This window comes from Carcharodon carcharias, chromosome 33, assembly GCF_017639515.1.
Source record: "Carcharodon carcharias isolate sCarCar2 chromosome 33, sCarCar2.pri, whole genome shotgun sequence".
NCBI lineage: Eukaryota > Metazoa > Chordata > Chondrichthyes > Lamniformes > Lamnidae > Carcharodon > Carcharodon carcharias.
The window spans coordinates 11,158,332-11,179,547 of record NC_054499.1 but is presented as its reverse complement, the minus strand read 5'-3'; the positions used below and the strand labels follow the sequence as shown (position 1 = coordinate 11,179,547).

The following is a 21,216-nucleotide window of genomic DNA, read 5'->3' as shown; positions in this document are numbered from 1 at the left end:
TGGTTGGTGAAGTCCACCGAGTGTAGCGATGGAGACCTGGGCACCACATTGGCCCAGTCAATCACACCCTGCACCTGTGGGAATCCTGAGCTCCGTGAGAATCTAATGGCTCTTACATCCAGGCTGTCCCGGTCCCGGTCGAAATGCACAAAGTTGTTGCCATGGAGAAGATGCATCCTTCACTTCATGGATCCATTTGTGGGCGGTGCATTGTGAAATCCCACAGAGGTCACTTGTGGAGCCCTGAAAGGAGCCACTGGCATAGAAATTGTGCACCGCGATCACTTTCACAGCCATGGGCAGTGGATGCCCTCCATGTCCCCTTGGTGCCAAGTCCTGCAGTAAGTGGCAGATGTGAATCACCAGGTCCCTAGAAATGCGCAGTCATCAGCGACACTGGTTCTCAGTCATCTGCAGGAATGGCAGGAGGTGTCTATAGACCGTGGGTCTCGTTGTGCACTGACTAGACATGGCTCGCTGTCAGTCCTGGGCAGCGAGTGTGGGACCCCCAGCAGCCCCTTCTTCAAGAGGATGCTGCTTCTCCCTGTGCACAGCCCTAGCCTCAGTCGCTCTGTTCTCTGTCTTCTCCGGTCTCAGTAGGCCATGAGGCACACAGAGTGGCCACCAGGGTCCCTGATCCTGACATGGTTCTTCTGCAGCATGAATGAGAGAGAGAGACGTGGTTATCATGGCTGTACTTAGCACCTTTCCTGGCACTTAAAGCTTCCCGGAGAGTGCTGGTCATCCCTCGGATGTCCAGAGATGTGTGCGCTGCATGGCTGCCCTGTCAACCTGCGACACGGGAGACACTGGTGCAAACTGGGATGCTGAGATTGCAAGGGGCTGTGAGCACCTCCAGCAGTGACTGCTACATGGCCAGTGTTAGCGAGGAGATTGTGCAACGTGTGCAGTCCAACTGCTCCGCAGTCCAGTAAAGTGGCAGCGGACTTGCAGCCTGTGCCAGGGTGCTGGGTGGGTAAGGTCTGGAGGGCTTGGTGGCACATTGGTGCCTCCGCATTGCTTGTGTGGGCGGGCTGGCTAGGAGGCCGACCCCGACCATATCACTGTGGCAGTGCCTGACCTGTCCCGATTGCAGAGGAAAGGTCAGTTTATACAGGGGTCCCTCCCGTGTGGACAACAGTTGACCCTGGGCGAGCTCTGCAGGACGTTGCTGCTCACTCACCTCCAGTTTCCCCCAGAGTGAAGGCCGCCAAGTGTACGTGGCCTGTGCGCTGTTGTGAAACACGTTGACGTGCTTTCCCGCCAATGTGGGTGGGTGATCCGGCGGGGCGGGGGTGGGGTGTGAGAACCTGCCTTCCTGCTGTCGTGAAGCTGATGGCGCCATATTGACCACACACACCACCCATCATGCCCGCTGCCCGCCAGGAAACTCCACCCAAAGCAGCTGATTTTTGTGGGCAGAGGCATTGACTGGGGGTGGGTGTTGATCTTTAACTGGTTCCTGGGCCACTCTCTCTGTGTCACTGAATCACCTCCCACCCCCTCAGTCATCAGCGTCAGAGATACAACACCAGCTCACTGCCGTGTTAAACCCAGCATTTCCCCCCGGTGTCTGTAATGAGCAGCTCCCAGCACCGTCTCCATTTCTGTCTTTTACTTTGTAAAACCACAGCTCAGTCTATCCTGACAACCATTTCCTGACCTCCCCCATCGATCACTTCCAGCTCACTCTCCCTCCTCCACACTCCTCAACTCATCGTCCAAATCCCTCCTGCCCCGTATCCTATCCCACTCTAACTCCTGCTCACCCACCTTCACCCTCCGCCCCACATTCTCACTCACCCCCACGGCCTCTCAGTCCACCAACACCTCCTGTTTAAAATCCTCACCCTGCTCCTTAAATCCTTCCATTGCCTCCACCACACCCACCCCACCCTTTCACTCGCACCTCCTCCAGACCTACAACCCTGCAAGTTCTCTGCCTCCCCCCAGGTCTGGCCTCCTCCAAGTCCAGTCTTTCACTCCCTTTGTCTCAACGTTGGAATTTGTGCTTTTAACTATCTGAATCCTTAGCTCTGAAATTCCCTCCCTAAATCTCCCTGCCTCTCTCTCCCTTTCCTTCAAGACCCTCCTTAAAATCCATATCTTTGACCGATCATTGGGTCTCTCCTCCTAATATCTCCTTTGTTCTGAGTCCCTTTGATGAAGACGCTTCTGGTGAGCACCTTGGGAACATTTCCTTTGTTCAAGGGGCTTCTCCAGCTGTTGTTGTTGTGGTCTCTCCTTAACTCTTCAACCTGAGTAGGCATCACATCAGCGCCAATTGAGTTGACCATCCCTCCGTCAAATGGAAAGCCAGGAAAAGCTTTGGGAGGTTCCACAAGGCTCTGTGTCTTTGGGAGGGTCTGGGTGGGTGGTGAGGCGCTGCAGGGGAGGCTGGTGATGTGGAGGGTACAAAGCACGAGGCAGGGATATCAGATAAGGTTTACTCACCGACAGAGAGATAGAGAAGGATCAGGCAGAGAGCAGAGTCCATTGCAGCTCCTCACCTCACCCTGCGGGTCTGGGAGAGGCTTCGATGTTCACGGAACGATGAGATGGGACTTTGTTATACACATCTGAATAGTTAGTTCTGCTTTACAAATTCCTGTTTCTGTAATCTCACAACCCACTCCGGTTAGAAATCCCCTCCCCTCATCTGAGGCTGAGGCTGATTATTGTGCCCAGGACCAGCCTGGTAACGAAAGTGGATCCCGGGACACTGGTAAGTGGGGGCAAGATGGGGGGGTTCAGAGAGAGGGGGATCGCTGGGTATCAGGGGGCGTGGAGGGGCGCTGTGGGGGCACAATGGTGGTAACATTCATCAGTACACTCTCTTCCTGAGGTCAGGTCCCTAGAGAAGGCACTCGGTGTCTGTGAACGAGGGTCACCCACCCGTTCTTCAGCCAGAAGTGCTGAGTGGATGATCCATCTCAGCTTCCTCCGCAGGTCCCAGCTTCACAGAAACAAGTCTTCAGCCAATTTGATTCACTCCACATGATCTCAAGAAACAGCTGAAGGCACCGGATATTTCAGAGGCTATGACAATAGTACTGAAGACTTGTTTTCCAGACCTAGCCATGCCCCTAGCCAAGTTGTCCGAGTACAGCTTTAACACGGGCATCTACCCGACAAACTAACATACACACCACACAAGTGCCAGGCAATGGCCATCTCCAACAAGACAGAATCCAACCAAATCCACCACATTAAAAGTTGACCTTCTGCACCATTGGAGCATCGTAACAGTGACTTCAAAAAGATCATGGCTGGCCTGATTATCACCTTCATTATGCTTTCATTCCTCATATCGTGTGGATCTCCTCAGGATTAAGCTTGATGTAGTCCCTGGGGTGACAGGAGAGTCAGTGTGGGAGACCCTGGGGAGACAGGAGTGTCAGTGTGGGAGACCCTGGGGAGACAGGAGTGTCAGTGTGGGAGACCCTGGGGGAGACAGGAGTGTCAGTGTGGGAGACCGTGGGGAAGACAGGAGTGTCAGTGTGGGAGACCCTGGCGGAGACAGGTGTGTCAGTTTGGGAGACCCTGGGGGAGACAGGAGTGTCAGTGTGGGAGACCCTGGGGGAGACAGGAGTGTCAGTGTGGGAGACCCTGGGGGAGACAGGAGTGTCAATTTGGGAGACCCTGGGGAGAGGCCTGTGGGACAAGGCGAATTTGCATCCAATCAGTGGTGGTCGGTATCACTTCAGTAGTTTTCGGGTGTACCGGGAAGAGACAATGTAAAATCAAAAGGCAGCTGCAAACCTCCAACTGGCTCCACAGTGAAAATAACCTCATTTTCAATCTGTAAGGTGAAAAGGCTTTGCCTGGAGTTTGGTTTAGTCTATGGATTGCTGCTGCCGGAATGAAAATAGCTGTAATCTCTAGCCCTGCTGATATATTTTACCCTGTGTAAATTAATGTAATGTTCTATTAGTTTAATGTAAAACCTCGAGAACTGAAGGTGTCTTTCCTGAATATCCTGAACATCTCAAACATCTCCTCCCATCTCACGTCCTCTCATCTCCCCTCCTCTCCCCTCACCTCTCCTCACTCTGCTCTCCTCTCCCCTCTCCTCTCCACCCTCTGCCCTCCTCTCCCCTCACCTCACCTCCCTCTCCCCTCCTCTCCCCTCACCTCTCCTCACTCTGCTCTCCTCACCTCTCCTCTCCACCCTCTCCCCTCCTCTCCCCTCACCTCACCTCCCTCTGCTCTCCTCTCTCCTCTCCTCCCTCTGCCCTCCTCTCATCCCTCTCTTCTGCTCCCTCTACTCTCCTCTCCTCCCTCTGCTCTCCTCTCCTCTCCTCCCTCTGCCCTCCTCTCTCCTCAACTCTCCTCCTCCTGCCCTCTCCTCTCCATCCTCTGATCTACTCTATGTTCTCTTCTACACTCCTCTTATCTCCTCTCCTCTTTTCTACTTTCCTCTCTTCTCCTTTCGCCTCATCCTGTCTTGACTCGCCTCCTTGCCTCCTATCTTGTCTCATACCCTCTCCTCTTATCTCATCTCCTCCCCTCTCCTCCCCTCTCCTCTCCTTTCCTTTCCTCCACTCTCCCCTCATCCCCTCTCCTCTCCTCTCTTCCGCTTCCCTCACCACTCCAGCTCGAATCTGTCTCTGTTTATCAGTAAATTACCCCCTCCCACCCTCATCCGTTACAAACAGGGTCACAACACTGGATAATTGATGGTGTTTCCCAACAGTTTCATTCTAACCAAGGTTTCCTGATGTTCCCCATCGATCGCTCCAGATTCACTGTCCATCCTCCACCCACAATGGCCTTGCTCCCTCCCTATCTCTGTAACCTCCTCCAGCCCTATCACCCTCTGAGATCTCTGCACTCCTCCAATACCTGTCACTTGGACATCCCCGAGTTTAATCGCTCCACCATTGGCGGCCGTGCCTTCCCTTTGGAATTCCCAGCTAATCCGCTCCACTTCTCTCCCCTTCATCCTCAAAGCAATTCCTTACACCTCCTGATATTTCCTTCGGCACCGTGATCCTTTGGTGAAGTTGGTGGGGCACGAAGACAGGGACAGGACAATAAGATAGGTTTTACTGACCGGCGGAGAGGCACAGAACAAACAGAGAGAGAGCAGAGTCCATTGGGGAGCCACACCTCACTCTGTGAGCCTGGAGGAGGCGCCACTGATCACAGGCTGATGAGACGATGTGTATAACACACAACCCACGAGCAGTTAGTTCTGTTTTTCTCAACTTCCTTCCATTTCTGTCTCTGGGGAAAAACTATCTCCCAAATCATTTCCAACTTCCCTTTCAAAGTCCCAGCTGTCAAGCTTTTCACCCTCTGCTGGCCGTGACATTTCTATAGACTCACACTTGAAACCTCAGGACACGAGCTTCTCAAGAATTCTGACACTCTATCGCAACAGCTCTTATCAAAGTCACCAATGACATCCTGTGTGAGGGTGACTGAGGTAAACTTTACCTCCTCGTCCTCCTCGGCCTGTCTGCAGCCTTTGACACGGTCGACCACACCATCCTCCTCAAACACCTCTCCACAGCCTGGACGGGGTGGGACTGGTCTCCCCTGGTTCCACTCTCACCTCTCCAATCGTAGCCAGAGAATCACTTGCAATATCTCCCGTTCCTGTCCTCACATTGTGACTTCAGATGTTCCCCAAGGATTTATCCTTGGCCCCCTCCTATTCCTCATCTTCATTCTGCACCTAGGCAACATCATCTGAAAGCCCAGCGTTAGTCTTCATGTGACCACTGATGACAGCCTGATCAACCTCGCCACCACCTCTCTCAACCCCTCCACTGTCTGTAAATTATCATGCTCATCCGATAAACAGGAATTTCATCCAGTTCAATATTGGGAAGAGTGAAACCACTGTTTTTGTTTCTGGTTACAATCTCCACTCCCTAGCTACCAATCCCATCCCTCTCCCTGGAAACAGTCACATTGACCCAGAGATGAGCTTCCAATGACAAGTGACTAAGACCACCTATTTTCACCTCCATAACACCACCCAATTTCACCCCGTATCAGCTCATCGGCTGCTGCCACCCTTACTGATGCCTCTTTACCTTGAGGCTTGACTATTCCAAGTCAATCCTGGCTGGTCTCCCACATTGCACTGTCTGTAAATTTGAGGCTATATCCAATCTCTGCTGTCCTTACTCACAGCACTGGTGAACCTTGGGTCTAACCAAAATAAATGTAAAAAGCTAAAGACCAGGATTGATGCAAAACAGGGTTTTGACTCACGATCGCCCATTTTATTACTCTTGAAAACTTTGGTAACAAAATCCCTATGTGTCACTAAGAGATTGCTTAAAGAAAGACCTTACAAATCTCTGCTCCATCCTGGATTCACCCCAGAGAGGCTGTAAAAGGGGCAGATGCCATTAAAGGTATATGTTGGGTAGGTGCCAGAGAAGTTAGGATGGTAAGGTTGTATTAGTTACAGAGTTGAAATGTTTGGTAAATGTAGCGATTTCTTTCTGGCCATTTCCCTCACATCAGTTGATTGCCCTGTGATTGGTTATCCTTAGAGAATCAGAATTAGGCCTCCGATTTCAACATTGCGACAGTCACCCTGCAACTACATGTGGGTGCAAAGAAAGACAGATATTAGCTTCATTTATGTAGCACCTTTCACAATGTCTCAAGTTGCTTTAGCACCGATGAAGCATTTAAGTTGTGATAGTCACTGGCATAAGGTAAGCAGAGCAGGCTCGAGGGGCCGAATGGCCCACTCCTGCTCCTAATACATACATTTATACGTCATTCGGACGGATGAAATGAGCTGTGCTAGAGGGCTTCTGTTATCCATAATCATGTTGTGAACGGAGGGTGGAATCATGGCTGGAGTTCTGTTGATTTAGTTGCAAATGGAGGTTTACTGAGTAGGCTGTGTGGGGTGAGATTGCCAGGACAGGAGTGTGTAATGGTCTCAGAGTGAATCAGTAACCTGTTTCACTGCACATGATTCTCAAGAGGCTTTCCCATTGATTTAATTTTGTCCATTTGTCTACTTACCCAGTAGCCCACATTATCTTGGTGCTGTCATGAGTTTTTGAGCTGTTGAAATATGTGATAAAGTTGTGTTGCATAGTAAATATTGAAAATTTATTGCAGAGAGAAGCAGCAAAGAGCAGTGTCTTCAGACTTGCTGATTAAGAAAACACAGGGACAGTTGTGAACCAGTTAGTATTTGCCCTGAGGCCCCTTAAAAATTGTGCTGCACAGAGACACCAGAGGGCTCCTATTCTTCTCACTGACCCATGTTGTTCAATCATCCCACATATGCTGCTCAGGGGTCGTTTGATTTTTCTACCGTGTGAGATACCTGTTAAAATAGAATCCAATTACATCCCTTCTATGATTCAATTATATTGAATAAAATCTATTTTATTCATCTCTGGGATGTGAGCTTCACTGGCTGCGCCAGCATTTATTGCCCATCCCTAGTTGCCCTTGAGAAGGTGCTGATGTGCTGTCTTCTTGAGCTGCCGCAGTACACTGTGTAGATGCACCCACCGTGCTGCTCAGGAGGGATTTCCTGGATTTTGACCCTGTTGTTTTCAATTCTGCACTAAAGCAAGTCTTCACCAGCGTCTGCTTCAAAAGGAGGTTATAATTAGTTCAGAAAAGTGTGGTCTGCTAAGGATGTGGCTCCGTTGTATGATAATGAGTGATCCGGCAAAATTGCAGGGCCCAGCACATCAGGTATGTATGGCTCTCAGTCACAGATTCCGACTGGTTATTTCAGTTTGATCCACTCGTCTCTCGTTTGGTCTGTTCCCAGAACCTTCGATCGGGTGAATCTGAAATTGATGACACAGGTTTATAGCAGCAAAACTCCCATGTGAAAAGACTGAGGCAACAACCAGGAATTCCAATAGACCAGAAGAATGGACACTCAATGCTTGCAACTTTCACTCGTGAGATGTTAGCATTACTGGCTCGGCCAATCTTTATTGCCCATCTCTAATTGCCCTTGAGAAGGTGGTGGTGAAGCTCCTTCTTGAACCACTGCAGTCCGTGTGGTGTAGGTACACCCACAGTGCTGTTAGGGAGGGAATACCAGGATTTTAACCCAGAGAGAGTGAAAGAATGGTGATATATTTCCAAGGCAGGACGGTGAGTGACTTGGAAGGGAACAGGCAATTGGTGGTGTTCCCATACATCTGCTGCTCTTGTCCTTTTGAGTGGTTGAGGTTTCCTGTTTCGAACTTCAGTTAAAGGGACCTTGGTGAGTTGCTGCAGTGCATCTTGTAGATGGTACACACTGATGTCTCTGTGTGTCAGTGATGGAGGCATTCAATGTTTCTGGATATGGTGCCAATCAAGCGGGGCTGCTTTGTACTGGATGCTGTGGAGCTTCTTGAATATTGTTGGAGCTGAGCTCATCCAGGCAAGTGGAGAGTATTCCATTACACTCCTGACTTGTAGATGGTGTGCTGCCTTCGAGGAGTCAGAAGGTGAGTTACTTGCAACAGAATTCCTAACCTGCTCTTATAGACACAGTGTTTATATGACTGGGTCACTTTAAGTCTCATCAATAGTAACACCCAGGAAGTTGATAGTGGGGGACTCAGCAATGGAAACATCTTTAAATGTCAAAGGGGTGCTGCTTAGACTCTATCTTATTTCAGATGGTCATTGCCTGGCACTGGTGTGGCACGATCGTTACTTGCCACTCACCAGCCCAAGCCTGAATGGTCTCCATGTCTTGCACCAGGCAGGTGTCATCAGCATCTGTACCTCAGGTCTCACGAATGGTGCTGACCATTGTACAGTCACCAGTGACCATCCCCACCTCTGACTTCAGGATGGAAGGAAGGTCATTGAAGAAGCAGCTGAAGATGATTGGTCCTCGGACACATCCCTGTGGAATGCCCGCATCGAGGACCTGGGATTGGGAACCACAACCACCTTCCTTTGTGCTCAATGTGACTCTATCCAGTGGAGAGATTCCCCAGTGCTCCTTGATGTCACACTCGGTCAAATGTTACCCTGATCTCAAGAGCAGTCACTGTCACCTCACCTCTGGAATTCAGCTCTGTTATCCAGGTTTGGAGCAAGGCTGGAATGAGGACAGGAGCTCAGTTATACAGAGACTCTGACTGTCCACTGGGGTGGGCTCCAGATTCATTGAGAGGCCATGTCTCATTATCTTTAAAACAAACATTATGTTTATCTACATCACAGGAAATATTGATGATATCACAGAACTCAAATTACCGTAACTTCTCTGCTCTTCATCAGATAAATTCCGATCAGCCAGACAATCGCCAGCATTCCCAGAGCGAGAGCGCACCGGATGATCAGGATTACACCCTGACCCAGTTCGTCTTCATCTTCCCCAGTGCGCGCTGATGTTGCTGCAGTCACTGAGGGTGTTAACGGGGCTGGTGAGGGTGTGGGTCCCTGTCCTGTGAAATACAGGAATGGAAAGCAATGAGTTGGAAACAGGAACACAGACACAAACCAGGAACAGTGTGATGGGAAACAGGGGAAATAGTCCCAGTGTCAGAAACCCTGGGAGACAGGAGATTCAGTGTGGGAGACCCTCGGGGACACAGGAGTGTCAGTGTGGGAGACCCTGGGGGACACAGGAGTGTCACTGTGGGAGACCCTGGGGAGGGTGGGTAAATGCTGGAATTGGAGGAGAGCAGGGAATTTGGAGACTTGTGGGGTTGGAGGAGATCACCCAGACAGGGTTAATGGGATGCGAGGAATTTTTAAAAAAAGACCTTTGAAAATGAGGCAAATCTGAAAACAAATTCAGAAGTATATAAAAGGATTTTATCAAGGGGTTGGAGAGAGAACTGCAAAGATCCAAATGAGTGTTTACCTCGTACAATGAGGAGTGTCCCAGTGTTGCTTTGCCATCCACTGGTGTAATTCCCTTTTCCCTCCACGAGACAGAAATAAAGGTTCTGGTCACTTTGTTTTATGTGGCTTATCCGGATGGTTCCGGTGTTTTTCCAAATTGGATCTCCCAGGAAATCAATCCGGCCTCGGTAATGAGGGTGAATGTAACTCCGTGAGAGGTTGAATATAAATTCTCCAAAACGATCATTTCTTCTCCAGTGAATGTTAATCTTTCTGGGTTTGTATGTTTCTGGGTAAGTGAATGAACAGGGGATATCGATCGATTTCCCGACCACACCCTCCAGGCACTCAGTCTGGTTCACACTGAAATCATTTCCAATTATCATCACTGGGTTAGACAGAAACAGAAAGTGGTTATTTCAGAAGCCCCAATAAATCTCACCCAATAGAAAACCATTCCAGGAATGCACTCAGGAACAGGGAAACTCCGAATCCTAAAGTGCAGCCGGTAACTCTGTAAATATGTTATTCTAGATTTAAACAACACAAACCCTGAGATTAGATTCCAGTCTGTAACTCTGTAAATCTGTTATTCTCTATATAAACCACACGAACCCTGAGATTAGATTCCAGTCTGTAACTCTGTAAATCTGTTATTCTATATACAATGCACACGAACCCTGAGATTAGATTGCAGTCTGTAACTCTGTAAATCTGTTATTCTATATATAAACCACACGAACCCTGAGATTAGACTGCAGTCTGTAACACTGTAAATCTGTTATTCTGTGTATAAACCACACGAACCCTGAGATTAGATTCCAGTCTGTAACTATGTAAATCTGTTATTCTAAATATAAACCAAACGAACACTGAGATTAGATTCCATTCTGTAACTCTGTTAATCTGTTATTCTATATATAAACCACATGAATCCTGAGATTAGATTCCAATCTGTAACTCTGAAAATCTGTTATTCTATATATAAACCACACGAACACTGAGATTAGATTCCAGTGTGTACTCTGTAAATCTGTTATTCTGTATATAAACCACATGAACACTGAGATTAGATTCCAGTTTGTAACTCTGTAAATCTGTTATTCTATATATAAACCACACGAACCCTGAGATTAGATTCCATTCTGTAACTCAGTAAATCTGTTATTCTATGTATAAACCACACGAACCCTGAGATTAGATTCCCGTCTGTAACTCTGTAAATCTATTATTCTGTATATAAACCAGACAAACCCTGAGATTAGACCCCACTCTCTAACTCACTCCCGGGTATCTTCTAATCTATGTATTAACCCCCTCAAGTCCTCGATCAGAATCCAGTTTTTAATGTCTCTCTAACAGTTCTCGGTTTTGATTGGCGGTGACTGTGGGGCCTTGATGATTGACTCTTTTCCTCTCCTAATGTTTCTTTGAGTGGAATTTTCCCAAATTGGCACCAAGCAAACCGAGATTTTACCCGTCGGGTTCGATGGTGGGATTTCACCCTGCATCGTCCCAAACCCGCCTCATTATTTACATGCGCCCGGGAAACACGCCGATTCCATGGTGGGCAGGCTCTCATTCGCCCTCCTGTCATCGATCCACCATCGCATCACGCTGGCTGCCATGTTTGAAATCCAGTCACAAGCACATCGCTCATTGCTTCCAGCTCACCACCCAATGCCCAGGAGACATGGCCAGCAATGGAAATAAGACTGGAGACCCCACCCCCTGCATCAATGACAGCTCCCTCGAGCAATTGTGCATGTGGAGGGGCTGACCAGGATGTCCTGTACCCCCCGCTCTGGCCACAGCATGGGCAGCAATGTGACCAGTCCAGCTTGGGAGGCGGTGGTCAGCGCAAATCCCCTTCAGAAGAGAACAGCCACCCAGTGCCACAAGAGGATGAATGATCTCCTCTGTTCCACTAGGGTAAGTCACTCTACTCATCACTCACAATTCACACACTCACAAACCCATCACACACCCACAGGGCCCTCACTCACTGCCAGTTTAAGGGACATCACCATTCACTCTCTCACGCTCACCATCATTATCCTCACCCTGTCCATGGGACCATTCACCACCCACACAGGCCGGGCATACTTATCATCTGGCCTGGCAGGTGTCCTGTTTACACCTTCTCCATATGTATCCATGCAGGACAAGCTGGCACACAACAAGAGGGAGAGGTCACAGACCGGTGGCAGAATGCCCGAAATCAAGGTCCTCACGGACTTTGGAAACAGAGCCATCCAGCTGGCTGGCGAGGATCTGGAGCGTTCCTGTGCTGACAGTGAGGTCAGTGCTGCTCTACCATGTGAGGATCCAGCAGTGCAACATCCATCAGACAGCCGGGCCGTGAGTGATGTGTCCTCGTTCACAGGCCACTTCCATACTCTCATTATCTCTCCTCTCTTCCGCAGGCACATCTGCTAAACAGCCGACAGAGTCCCTGACCCAGGGATTCCAATCAAACCCCGAAGAAACCTCTGGAGTGGAATCTGGAGGTCCCCTCCCTGAAGTCCCATCACAGCCTCACCCAGACCCTCCACCAGCGCAGAGACACACACCTCGGAGGGACCTGGCTTTAGAGTAGCTCCTGGTGCGCCCAATCTGCTGAGCACATCTCACTTTCTGATCCACAGCAGACGGAGGCAGGGAATTCCCAGGTCCCCGGCACTCGCAGGACTGCTGGAGGCCAGAACGTTGCTGATTCCGAGTCAGATGATGAGCCTCTGGACTCAGTCATTGCACTGTCGCTGGAGCTGCACAGGCAAGCTGGGGAGCATCAGGAAGGGATGTCTGCTGCACTCCTCAGATTGCAAGGCACGATGGAGGAGTCTCCGTCTTCAGTCTGAGGTGATAGCGCCGGCATTGCCAATGCATCAAGGTCAACACTGGCAGGGTGGCAGCCACCATGGAGACCTTGGTCCAGGACATCACACCTGCCCTGCTGCGCGGGCTGAACTCCATCACTGATACCATTGTTGGCCTCCAACAGTGTGTACGTGAGAGGGGTGCTGGGCAGCTCGGTCTCACTCCAGCCACCCCTGCTCCACATGGAGTCAGCCTGGGGCCCTCGGGCACCCATAGGGAGGAGGATCAGCAGGTGCACACTCCGAGCCCACCCACCCAGGGGTCTCTGGGAGTGTCCGGCCCATCGACCACCTGTTCCTGTGACCTCCGTAGCTCCAGCTCCACAGGCCGAGGAGGGAGTCACTGCCACACAGCAGGACCCCGAAAGCAGGCCGAGGCCCTCCAAGTCTCAGCCCTCCAGAGGACTCCCGCCAGGGTCATCACAGACAGGGCTTCACAGTCAGCAGGCTGTCTCCACCTCCACTGTGGATGTCTGGGGAGCACCAAGACGTAGTGGCAGGATTAGGAAGCTTAAGGGGAATTAGTTACACAGCCTGGACACGGGTGTTGATCACATGTACATAATGTTCGCTATTGTCAATAAACTCCCAAGAATGTCTCCCTGCCTGTGGCTCCTTGTTCTGATGAGCAGTGTTCTTGTCACTCAGATGTGAAACCTTTCTACACAAGATAAAGGCAGGTGTCTCAGTCCAGGGCCTCTTCCCTGTGTCTGTGCAGCCTTCAGACCACAGTGATGGTCCAGCCTCACACTCCCTGGAAACATTACTGATGTCTGCACCTCGGTGGTGCTGGTCATTGCTGCCAGAATGTAGTGGGCAGGGCCACAGAGTTCTCCCATTCTCTCAATGTGTTCTCAGTGCCTGTAAAGTGAGGCTGGCCCCATCTCTTCAGCATCTGTGACCACTGATGCTGTTCTCCAGCTCCTGAAGGGCTCAGGTCCTGAAGGTGGACAAAGCATCAGATACTTGTAAAGTTTCATGGCTGTGTCTCTATGATATGACCCTGATCATGGAACGCAAGCGAGCTGCCCTTGGCTAGACAGGAGTCAGACATTCACAGAGGCCATGTGAAGATCTATGGAGTGTCCTCACTGCATCATCATCTCCCTGTGTTTGAGTGATTAGTAGGGCCTCCACTGCATCTCCATGACAGGAGCATTCTCACAGAGGCTATTTGTGCTGTTATAAGCCAGACTGGAATCAAACGTTCACAACTGGGATGTGAGGGTCTACGGAGACACCTCACTACTTCTGGTCATCATCCACCACAAATCTAGCAGCTATGAGGGCCTCCTGAGTGCGCCATCCTCATCTGGCCAATACGAGGGCCTCATCCTCGTCCAGGTCGCCTCCAAGGACATCCTCACCCTCAAGTTTCTCATCAGAGGAGACATGCATTTCCTCCAACTCCTCCTCAGCCAGCTCCTCTCCCTGTTGCAGCGCCAGGTTGTAAAGGGCGCAGCGGACAACGATGTGTGAGACTCTCTGTGGGCTGTATTGCAGGGCTCCACCAGACCGGTCCAGACACCGGAACCTCATCTCCAGCATCCCGATGGTCTGCTCCACCAAGTTGGGAGTTGCTGCATGAGCCTCATTATAGTGTCGCTCTGCTGCAGTCTGAGGCTGCTGCACGGGTGTCATCAGCCACAGTCTCTGTGGGTAACCCTTGTCCCCGAGGAGCCAAGCCTGCAGTCTCTGTGAACCCTGGAAGACTCCAGGGATTTGTGAGCGACTCAGGATGTAGAAGTCGTTCATTCCCTGGAAACCATGCTCATTCCTGCAGGATGTGTTTCTGTTGGTCCCACACCAGCTACACATTCAACGAATGGATACTCTTGCGGTTGATGAAGTCCAACTGCTCCGCAGTCCAGTAAAGTGGCCGCGGACTTGCAGCCTGTGCCAGGGTGCTGGGTGGGTAAGGTCTGGAGGGCTTGGTGGCACATTGGTGCCTCCGCATTGCTTGTGTGGGCGGGCAGGCTAGGAGGCCGACCCCGACCATATCACTGTGGCTGTGCCTGACCTGTCCCGGTTTTAGAGGAAAGGTCAGTTTATACAGGTATCGCACCCGCGTGGCCACTTCCCTCGCTTACCCCGACCCCCACTCCAATTGACTGTGCGCGGGATCCAATGCCAGAGCAGCAGTTGTCACCCCCAAACCCCCTTCGACAACCGTCAACTCTGAGTCTGGGCAGCAGTTGCCCCTGGACACACCCCACCTGACAACAGTCTTCTCCGAGGCTGGGAGCGACTGTCACACACTCAGTACATCTGAGCAGTTAGTTCTGCTTTTCTCTTTCCTGTTTCTCTAATCTCACAACCTCCTCCAGTTATGAAATCCTCTCCTCTCATCAACTGCTGGTGACCGAGGCTGATTATTGCGTCCAGGACCAGACTGAAGATCGACATTGGATCCCAGGACACTGGTAAGTGGGGGCAGGATGGGGGGGGAGGGAGGGCGGGGTTCAGAGAGAGGGGGATCGCCGGGGGTCAGGGGGTGTGGAGGGGCGCTGTGGGGGAACAATGGTGGTAACTTTCAGCGGTGCACTCTCTTCCTGAGGTCAGGGCCCTAGAGCAGACACTCGGTGTCTGTGAACGAGGGTCACCCACCCGTTCTTCAGCCAGAAGTGCCGAGTGGATGATCCAACTCAGCCTCCTCCGCAGGTCCCAGCTTCACAGATACCAGTCTTCAGCCAATTTGATTCACTCCACGTGCTATCAAGAAACAGCTGAAGGCACCAGATAGAGCAGAGGCTATGACAATAGTACTGAAGACTTGTTTTCCAGAACTAGCCATGCCCCTAGCCAAGTTGTCCGATTACAGCTATATCACTACCCGAAAAACTAAAACTCACACCACAAAAGTGCCAGGCAATGTCCATCTCCAAGAAGAGAGATTCTAAGCATCTCCCTTTGATGTTCAATGGCATCACCATCACTGAATCCCCCACTATCAACATCCTGGGGGTTACCATTGGCCAGAAACTGAACTGGACCAGCCATATAAATATTGTGGCTACAAGAGCAGGTCAGAGGCTGGGAATCCTGCGTTGAGTAACTCACCTCCTGAACCCCTGAATCCTGTCCACTATGTGCAAAGCACAAATCAGGAGTGTTGTGAAATACTCCCCACTTGCCTGGATGAGTGCAGCTATCACAACACTCAAAAAACTCAACACAGTTCAAGACAAATAAGGATCAGCAGCACATCCACCACGTTAAAAGTTGACCTTCTGCACCATTGGAGCATCGTAACAGTGACTTCAATAAGATCATGGCTGGCCTGATTATCACTTTGATTATACTTTCATTCCTCATGTCGTGTGGCTTTCCTCAGGATTAAGCTTGTCGTAGTCCCTGGGGAGACAGGAGAGTCAGTGTAAGAGACCCTGAGGGAGACAGGAGTGTCAGTGTGGGGGACCCTGGGGGAGACAGGAGTGTCAGTGTGGGAGACCCTGGGGGAGACAGGAGTGTCAATGTGGGAGACCCTGAGGGAGACAGGAGTGTCAGTGTGGGAGACCCTGGGGGAGACAGGAGTGTCAGTGTGTGAGACTCTGGGGGAGACAGGAGTGTCAGTGTGTGAGACCCTGGTGGAGACAGGAGAGTAAGTGTGGGGAACCCTGGGGGAGACAGGAGTGTCAGTGTGGGAGACCCGGGGGGAGACAGGAGAGTCAGTGTGGGAGACCCTGTTAGAGACAGGAGTGTCAGTGTGGGAGACCCTGGGGGAGACAGGAGTGTCAGTGTGGGAGACCCTGGGGGAGACAGGAATGTCAGTGTGGGAGACCCTGGGGGAGACAGGAGTGTCAGTGTGGGAGACCCTGGGGGAGACTGGAGTGTCACTGTTGGAGACCCTGGGGGAGATAGGAGTGTCAGTGTGGGAGACCCTGGGGGAGACAGGAGTGTCAGTGTGGGAGACCCTGGGGGAGACAGGAGTGTCAGTGTGGGAGACCCTGGGGGAGACTGGAGCGTCACTGTTGGAGACCCTGGGGGAGATAGGAGTGTCAGTGTGGGAGACCCTGGGGGAGACAGGAGTGTCAGTGTGGGAGACCCTGGGGGAGATAGGAGTGTCAGTGTGGGAGACCCTGGGGGAGACAGGAGAAACCATTCTCACCTGTCTTTCCCTCTCCGTTCCCTTGCCCTCCCATCCGCCCTCCTCACTTCTTCCCTCCCGTTTTTACATCCCCTCCTCTCACCCTGTTTCCAGTCTCCCTGTGTTCCGGTGAGGCAGCCTCCAAATTCCCCTCACCCATCGCCGTCAGTGTTAAAACACCCGCTCGCTGTGGGGTTAAACTCGACAGGGTGCTTTCCATGTTGCCCGTGCAGATAACTCCTCCCCCCATCTCCCGATCGCGACTTCCTGATCAACCCCATCGGTCACTCTCGGCCCATTGGCTTCCTTAGGCTTCATCACACCCCACCCCCCATAATCTGCTGTCCTGTATCCTAACCCATTCCAAATCCTGCTCTCCCTTCACCAGCCCTGTGCCCATGAACCCACACTGACTCCCTGTTCAACAACACCTCCTGTTAAAAACAATCACCCTCTCCCTAACTCGATAATCTCCTAGAGCCCTCCGAGATCTCCTCCAATTCGAGCCTCTTCCATATTCTTCACTCCCCTTTGAGTCTACGTTAGGGAGTGTTCCTTCAGTTATCTCAGCCCAAAGTTCTGCCACTTCCTCCCCAGTACTCTCTCTCTCTCTCTCTTTCTCCCTCTTCCTTCAAGATCCTCCTTAACACATATCCCTTTGACCAGTCATTGGGTCTCCCCTCCTAATATCTCCTTTAGCACTGTGCTCCTTTTATGAAGATGATCCTGGTGAACACCTTGGAATGCCTCTTTTTGTTAAAGGGGCTTTTCCTGTTGTTGTTGTTGTTGTTGTTGTTGTTGTTGTTGTGGCTCCTCCTTCACTCTTCGATTTGGGTGTGCATTACATCAGTGCCAGATGGTTTAACCACCCTTCCATCAAATGGAAAGCCTGGAGCAGCTTTTGGGGAGGGTCCGCGAGGCTCCGTGTCTTTGGGAGGGGCTGGATGGGCGATGAGAAGCTGCAGGGAGGGTATAGAGTAGGGGGCAGGAAAATAAAATAAGGTTTACTCACCGACGGGGAGGCACAGAAGGATCAGACGGATGACAGAGTCCATTGCTTCCCCTCACCTCACTCTGAGGGTCTGGAGGAGTCTTCGCCGATCAGTGTTAAACAACAAGAAGTTCTCCTTTTCTCCTTCCTGTTTCTCGAATTGCACGCCTGTCTCCGGTTAGGAAATCATCCCTCCACATCAGCTCCCTCCCACTGCCCCGGACCTGAGCTCTTGGCATGCTCCTGGTATCCGCCCAATCAGCAGCCAAATTGTGAGCACAACCGAGGCACGTTAACATTAACAGATGGCGGAACTGTGGGGTGAATGAACGACATCATATGCCCCACCTCTTCATCTCTCTCTTCTCTTCTTCATGGCCATACTGGCCGAGAGTCTACGCTGATTGGCTTGACTCTAATCAGGGGAAGAGAGGTGATATTGGAAGAAACAAAGCCAAAGGTTGAGGAATGTTAACCATAAATCCCGTGAGGAGGATAGCAATGAACCTGAAGGGGACATAGACTGGTGGGCGAGTGGCAGATGAAAGTGGCAGAGATGTGTGAAGTGGTGCATTTTGTTAGGAAGCACAAGACAAAATTACAGATAACATTTTAAAGGGGGCGCAGGGGCTGAGGTACATGTGCTCAAATCATTGCAGGTGGCTGGGCCAATGAGAAAGTGGTTCATAAAATATTTGGCATTATGTTCTTTATAAATGGAGGCAAATAGAGTTCAAAAGCAAGCTATCGTGAAGCTTTAAAAAACACTGTTTCAGCCTCAACTGGACTACTGTGTCCAGTTCTGGGCGCTGCACTTTAGGAAGTGACATGATACAGCAGGTGGTATATGCCAGGCTGACCAAATCCACAAGGGAAATTTGGCCACGCTATCACAACGATTTCGCAATTGGTATTTATTATGGAAGGCTTGTGCACTGAAGCCAGAAGTGATGAGTCCACTACTTCTGAGACTTTTAAAGATTAAATTAAAGCATTCATTAACTAAAGAAGAACAAACTTGAGTACACACAAGATTACAGTGACACAGTTCCCAAAATTTCTACTTAACCAGACTCCCAACTACACACCCCCTTTAAGGCAACAGTTGAAATAGATTCCAACTTTATAAAGTCATCCAAGCAATTTTACCACAAGCACCCACCGGACAATAGACTTCCTAAGGCTTTTAACACAACTTTGGTTACCGGAACAGCAAACTTTGGCAGGGTAGCTAAAGGCTTTTCCCCAGGTCTATTTCACACAGCCGCCTTTCAACATCTCGCACAGCCATGCATCACACAGCCTTCCATCCTTCTTTAAATATAGTTTATTCCTTTTTGATTGGTAAACCCCATTGTTTCCACTTTCCTTTAGAAGTTACTTTTCCTAGAACATAAAAATCTTTCATGTTATCATTATGGTCAGCACTTTTGGGAAAAATCAATGTAATATCCATTGGCCATTAATTTATCTTGTCAGTTGTAAACATTTCCCATGTCCTTTTGAAAATCAAACACTCTCCACTTATCTAAAAATACAAATTTCATTCACACCTTCTCTGTTGAGACTTCACCCTAGTTCATTAATCTCTATTGCAAACACCTATGTTACACCTCACATCTTTGATAATGTAAACCTTGCAGCCTAATTGTCTCTAGTTTAATTAAATCAGCCATGCACAGAGAACCATACACACACGCACACACAAACACACATACACACTGTAAGGAATATATCTTTTTATTTCTGTAGGATTGTGGATTAAAATTCCAATGGCTGCAGGATGAAAGACATGTCCACTGGAACAGGATAAGAAATATATTCAATGTTGCAGTCCTGGAACAGAGTGTGCCATGAAAGACAGAATGGTGCCAGAAAGGAGTCCTGGACCAAGGGAGCTGCCTGACAACAGTGTTTTAATTGGCTCCTGACCAGGTGACCAGGTTTGTGTGATTGCAGCAGAATGGCTCCCAACCTGAAAGGAACAAGATCTAAAACCTCTGTCACCTGTGTGTGGAAGGTTCTGGTATTTCCACAATAATAGATGGCTGTTTTGTTTTTTTCTCATATCTCTATAACCTGCTCTCTCTTTCTGAAAACCCCTGTCAAGAGGCAAAGGGGAAAACCACTGTTTGAGCAGTTGCCTTTCAATGTTTCTATCAATGAACTGCAGACTGAAAGTGCTGGAAGACCACCTCGTGTCATCAACAAGAACTTAAAGGAATTTGGAAGATATCGATTAAAATCAACCCATCGAAATCTGTACTCCAGAATTGGTGCTTTTGAACTGTTTTATCCCACCCTTAAAATCCATGATTTGTATCTCTTATGTGTCATGTGTGTATATAGGGATTTAACAAGGGGTAGAGATTAAGTTATAGTGTTAGAAGTTAGCAGGACATATTTCTTTCTTTTGCCACTGGTTAACAACAGTTTGTTCAATAAACAATTATTTACCTATTAAGTTTGCAAACCTGGTCTTCGTATCCTGTTAACCTAAATTAAACAGTTAGGTAGAATTGGGGCAATTTGATAGTTAGATCAAACTTTTTCACATGTGTCATGGCTCAGGGAACAGTGGGGCTTAATATTACAATGCACTATCCCCAGTGAGTCACACACACGTACACAAGCCTGCTTTAAAATATCCCACAATAATATTAGGAAAAACATGTTAGTGCCATGACAGAAGAATGTAACTTCATGAGAATGGTTCCAGGGAAGAGGGACTTTGGTTATGTGGATAGATTGGAGAAGTTGGAACTGTTTCCCTTGGTGAAGAGAAGATTAAGAGGAGATTTGATAGAGGCATTCAAAATCATGAGGGGCGTGCACAGGATAAATAGGGAGAAACTGTTCTCTCAGAGGAACATGAGTCTTTGGAGCTCTCTTCCCTGGAGAACGGTGGAGGCAGAGTCATTGAACTTTTTTTAAGGCTGAGATCGATAGATTCTTCACTAAAACGAGAGTGAAAGGTTATCGGGGGTAGGCGGAATGTGGAATTGAGGCCACAATCACATCAGCCCTGATTTTATTGAATGGTGGAACAGGCTTGAGGGGCCGAATGGCCTCCTCCTGTTCCCAATTCATATGTTCATAATGTCAGCCGGGTCAAGTTGCCACTGATTAAGATGAATGGGATAAGAATCATTGGTGACATGAGGAAAACCTTTTTACACAGCGAGCAGTTAGGACCTGTAATGCACTGTCTGAGACTAAGGTGGAGGCAGGTTTAATCATGGCTTTCCAAAGAGAATTGGATAATTATCTGAAGAGAGAAAGTTTGCATGGATACAGGGAAAAGGCAAGGGGAGTAGGACCAGGGGACATGCTCTTGCAGAGGGCTGGCATGTACACGAGGGGTGGAATGGCTTCCTTCTCCCCTGCAATAGCACCCTCCTGTGGTCATTGACATATGTTTGTATCAAAATCAAAACTGCTAAGGACAGGAGGGG

The 21,216-nt window shown here is 49.6% G+C and overlaps 1 protein-coding gene across 3 annotated transcripts; it reads right to left on the bottom strand.

Annotated features, from left to right (window-relative positions):
- Positions 1–6,217: 6,217 nt before the first annotated feature.
- LOC121272347 (paired immunoglobulin-like type 2 receptor alpha) lies at positions 6,218–17,897 on the bottom strand. Of its 3 annotated transcripts, XM_041178985.1 has the most exons (5): positions 17,783–17,897; positions 15,744–16,037; positions 9,824–10,192; positions 9,211–9,401; positions 6,586–7,790 (listed from the first exon to the last, which is right to left on the bottom strand). In XM_041178985.1, exons 3-5 carry the CDS (start codon positions 10,188–10,190, stop codon positions 7,710–7,712), a joined length of 639 nt encoding a protein of 212 aa, XP_041034919.1. In that variant the 5' UTR covers positions 10,191–10,192; positions 15,744–16,037; positions 17,783–17,897; the 3' UTR covers positions 6,586–7,709. The 3 variants fall into 3 exon arrangements, with proteins under 3 accessions (XP_041034917.1, XP_041034919.1, XP_041034916.1); XM_041178983.1 differs by lacking the exons at positions 6,586–7,790; positions 15,744–16,037 and adding an exon at positions 6,218–6,565 and having other exon boundaries at positions 17,783–17,865; XM_041178982.1 differs by lacking the exon at positions 15,744–16,037 and having other exon boundaries at positions 17,783–17,865.
- Between the last annotated feature and the right edge of the window lie 3,319 nt (positions 17,898–21,216).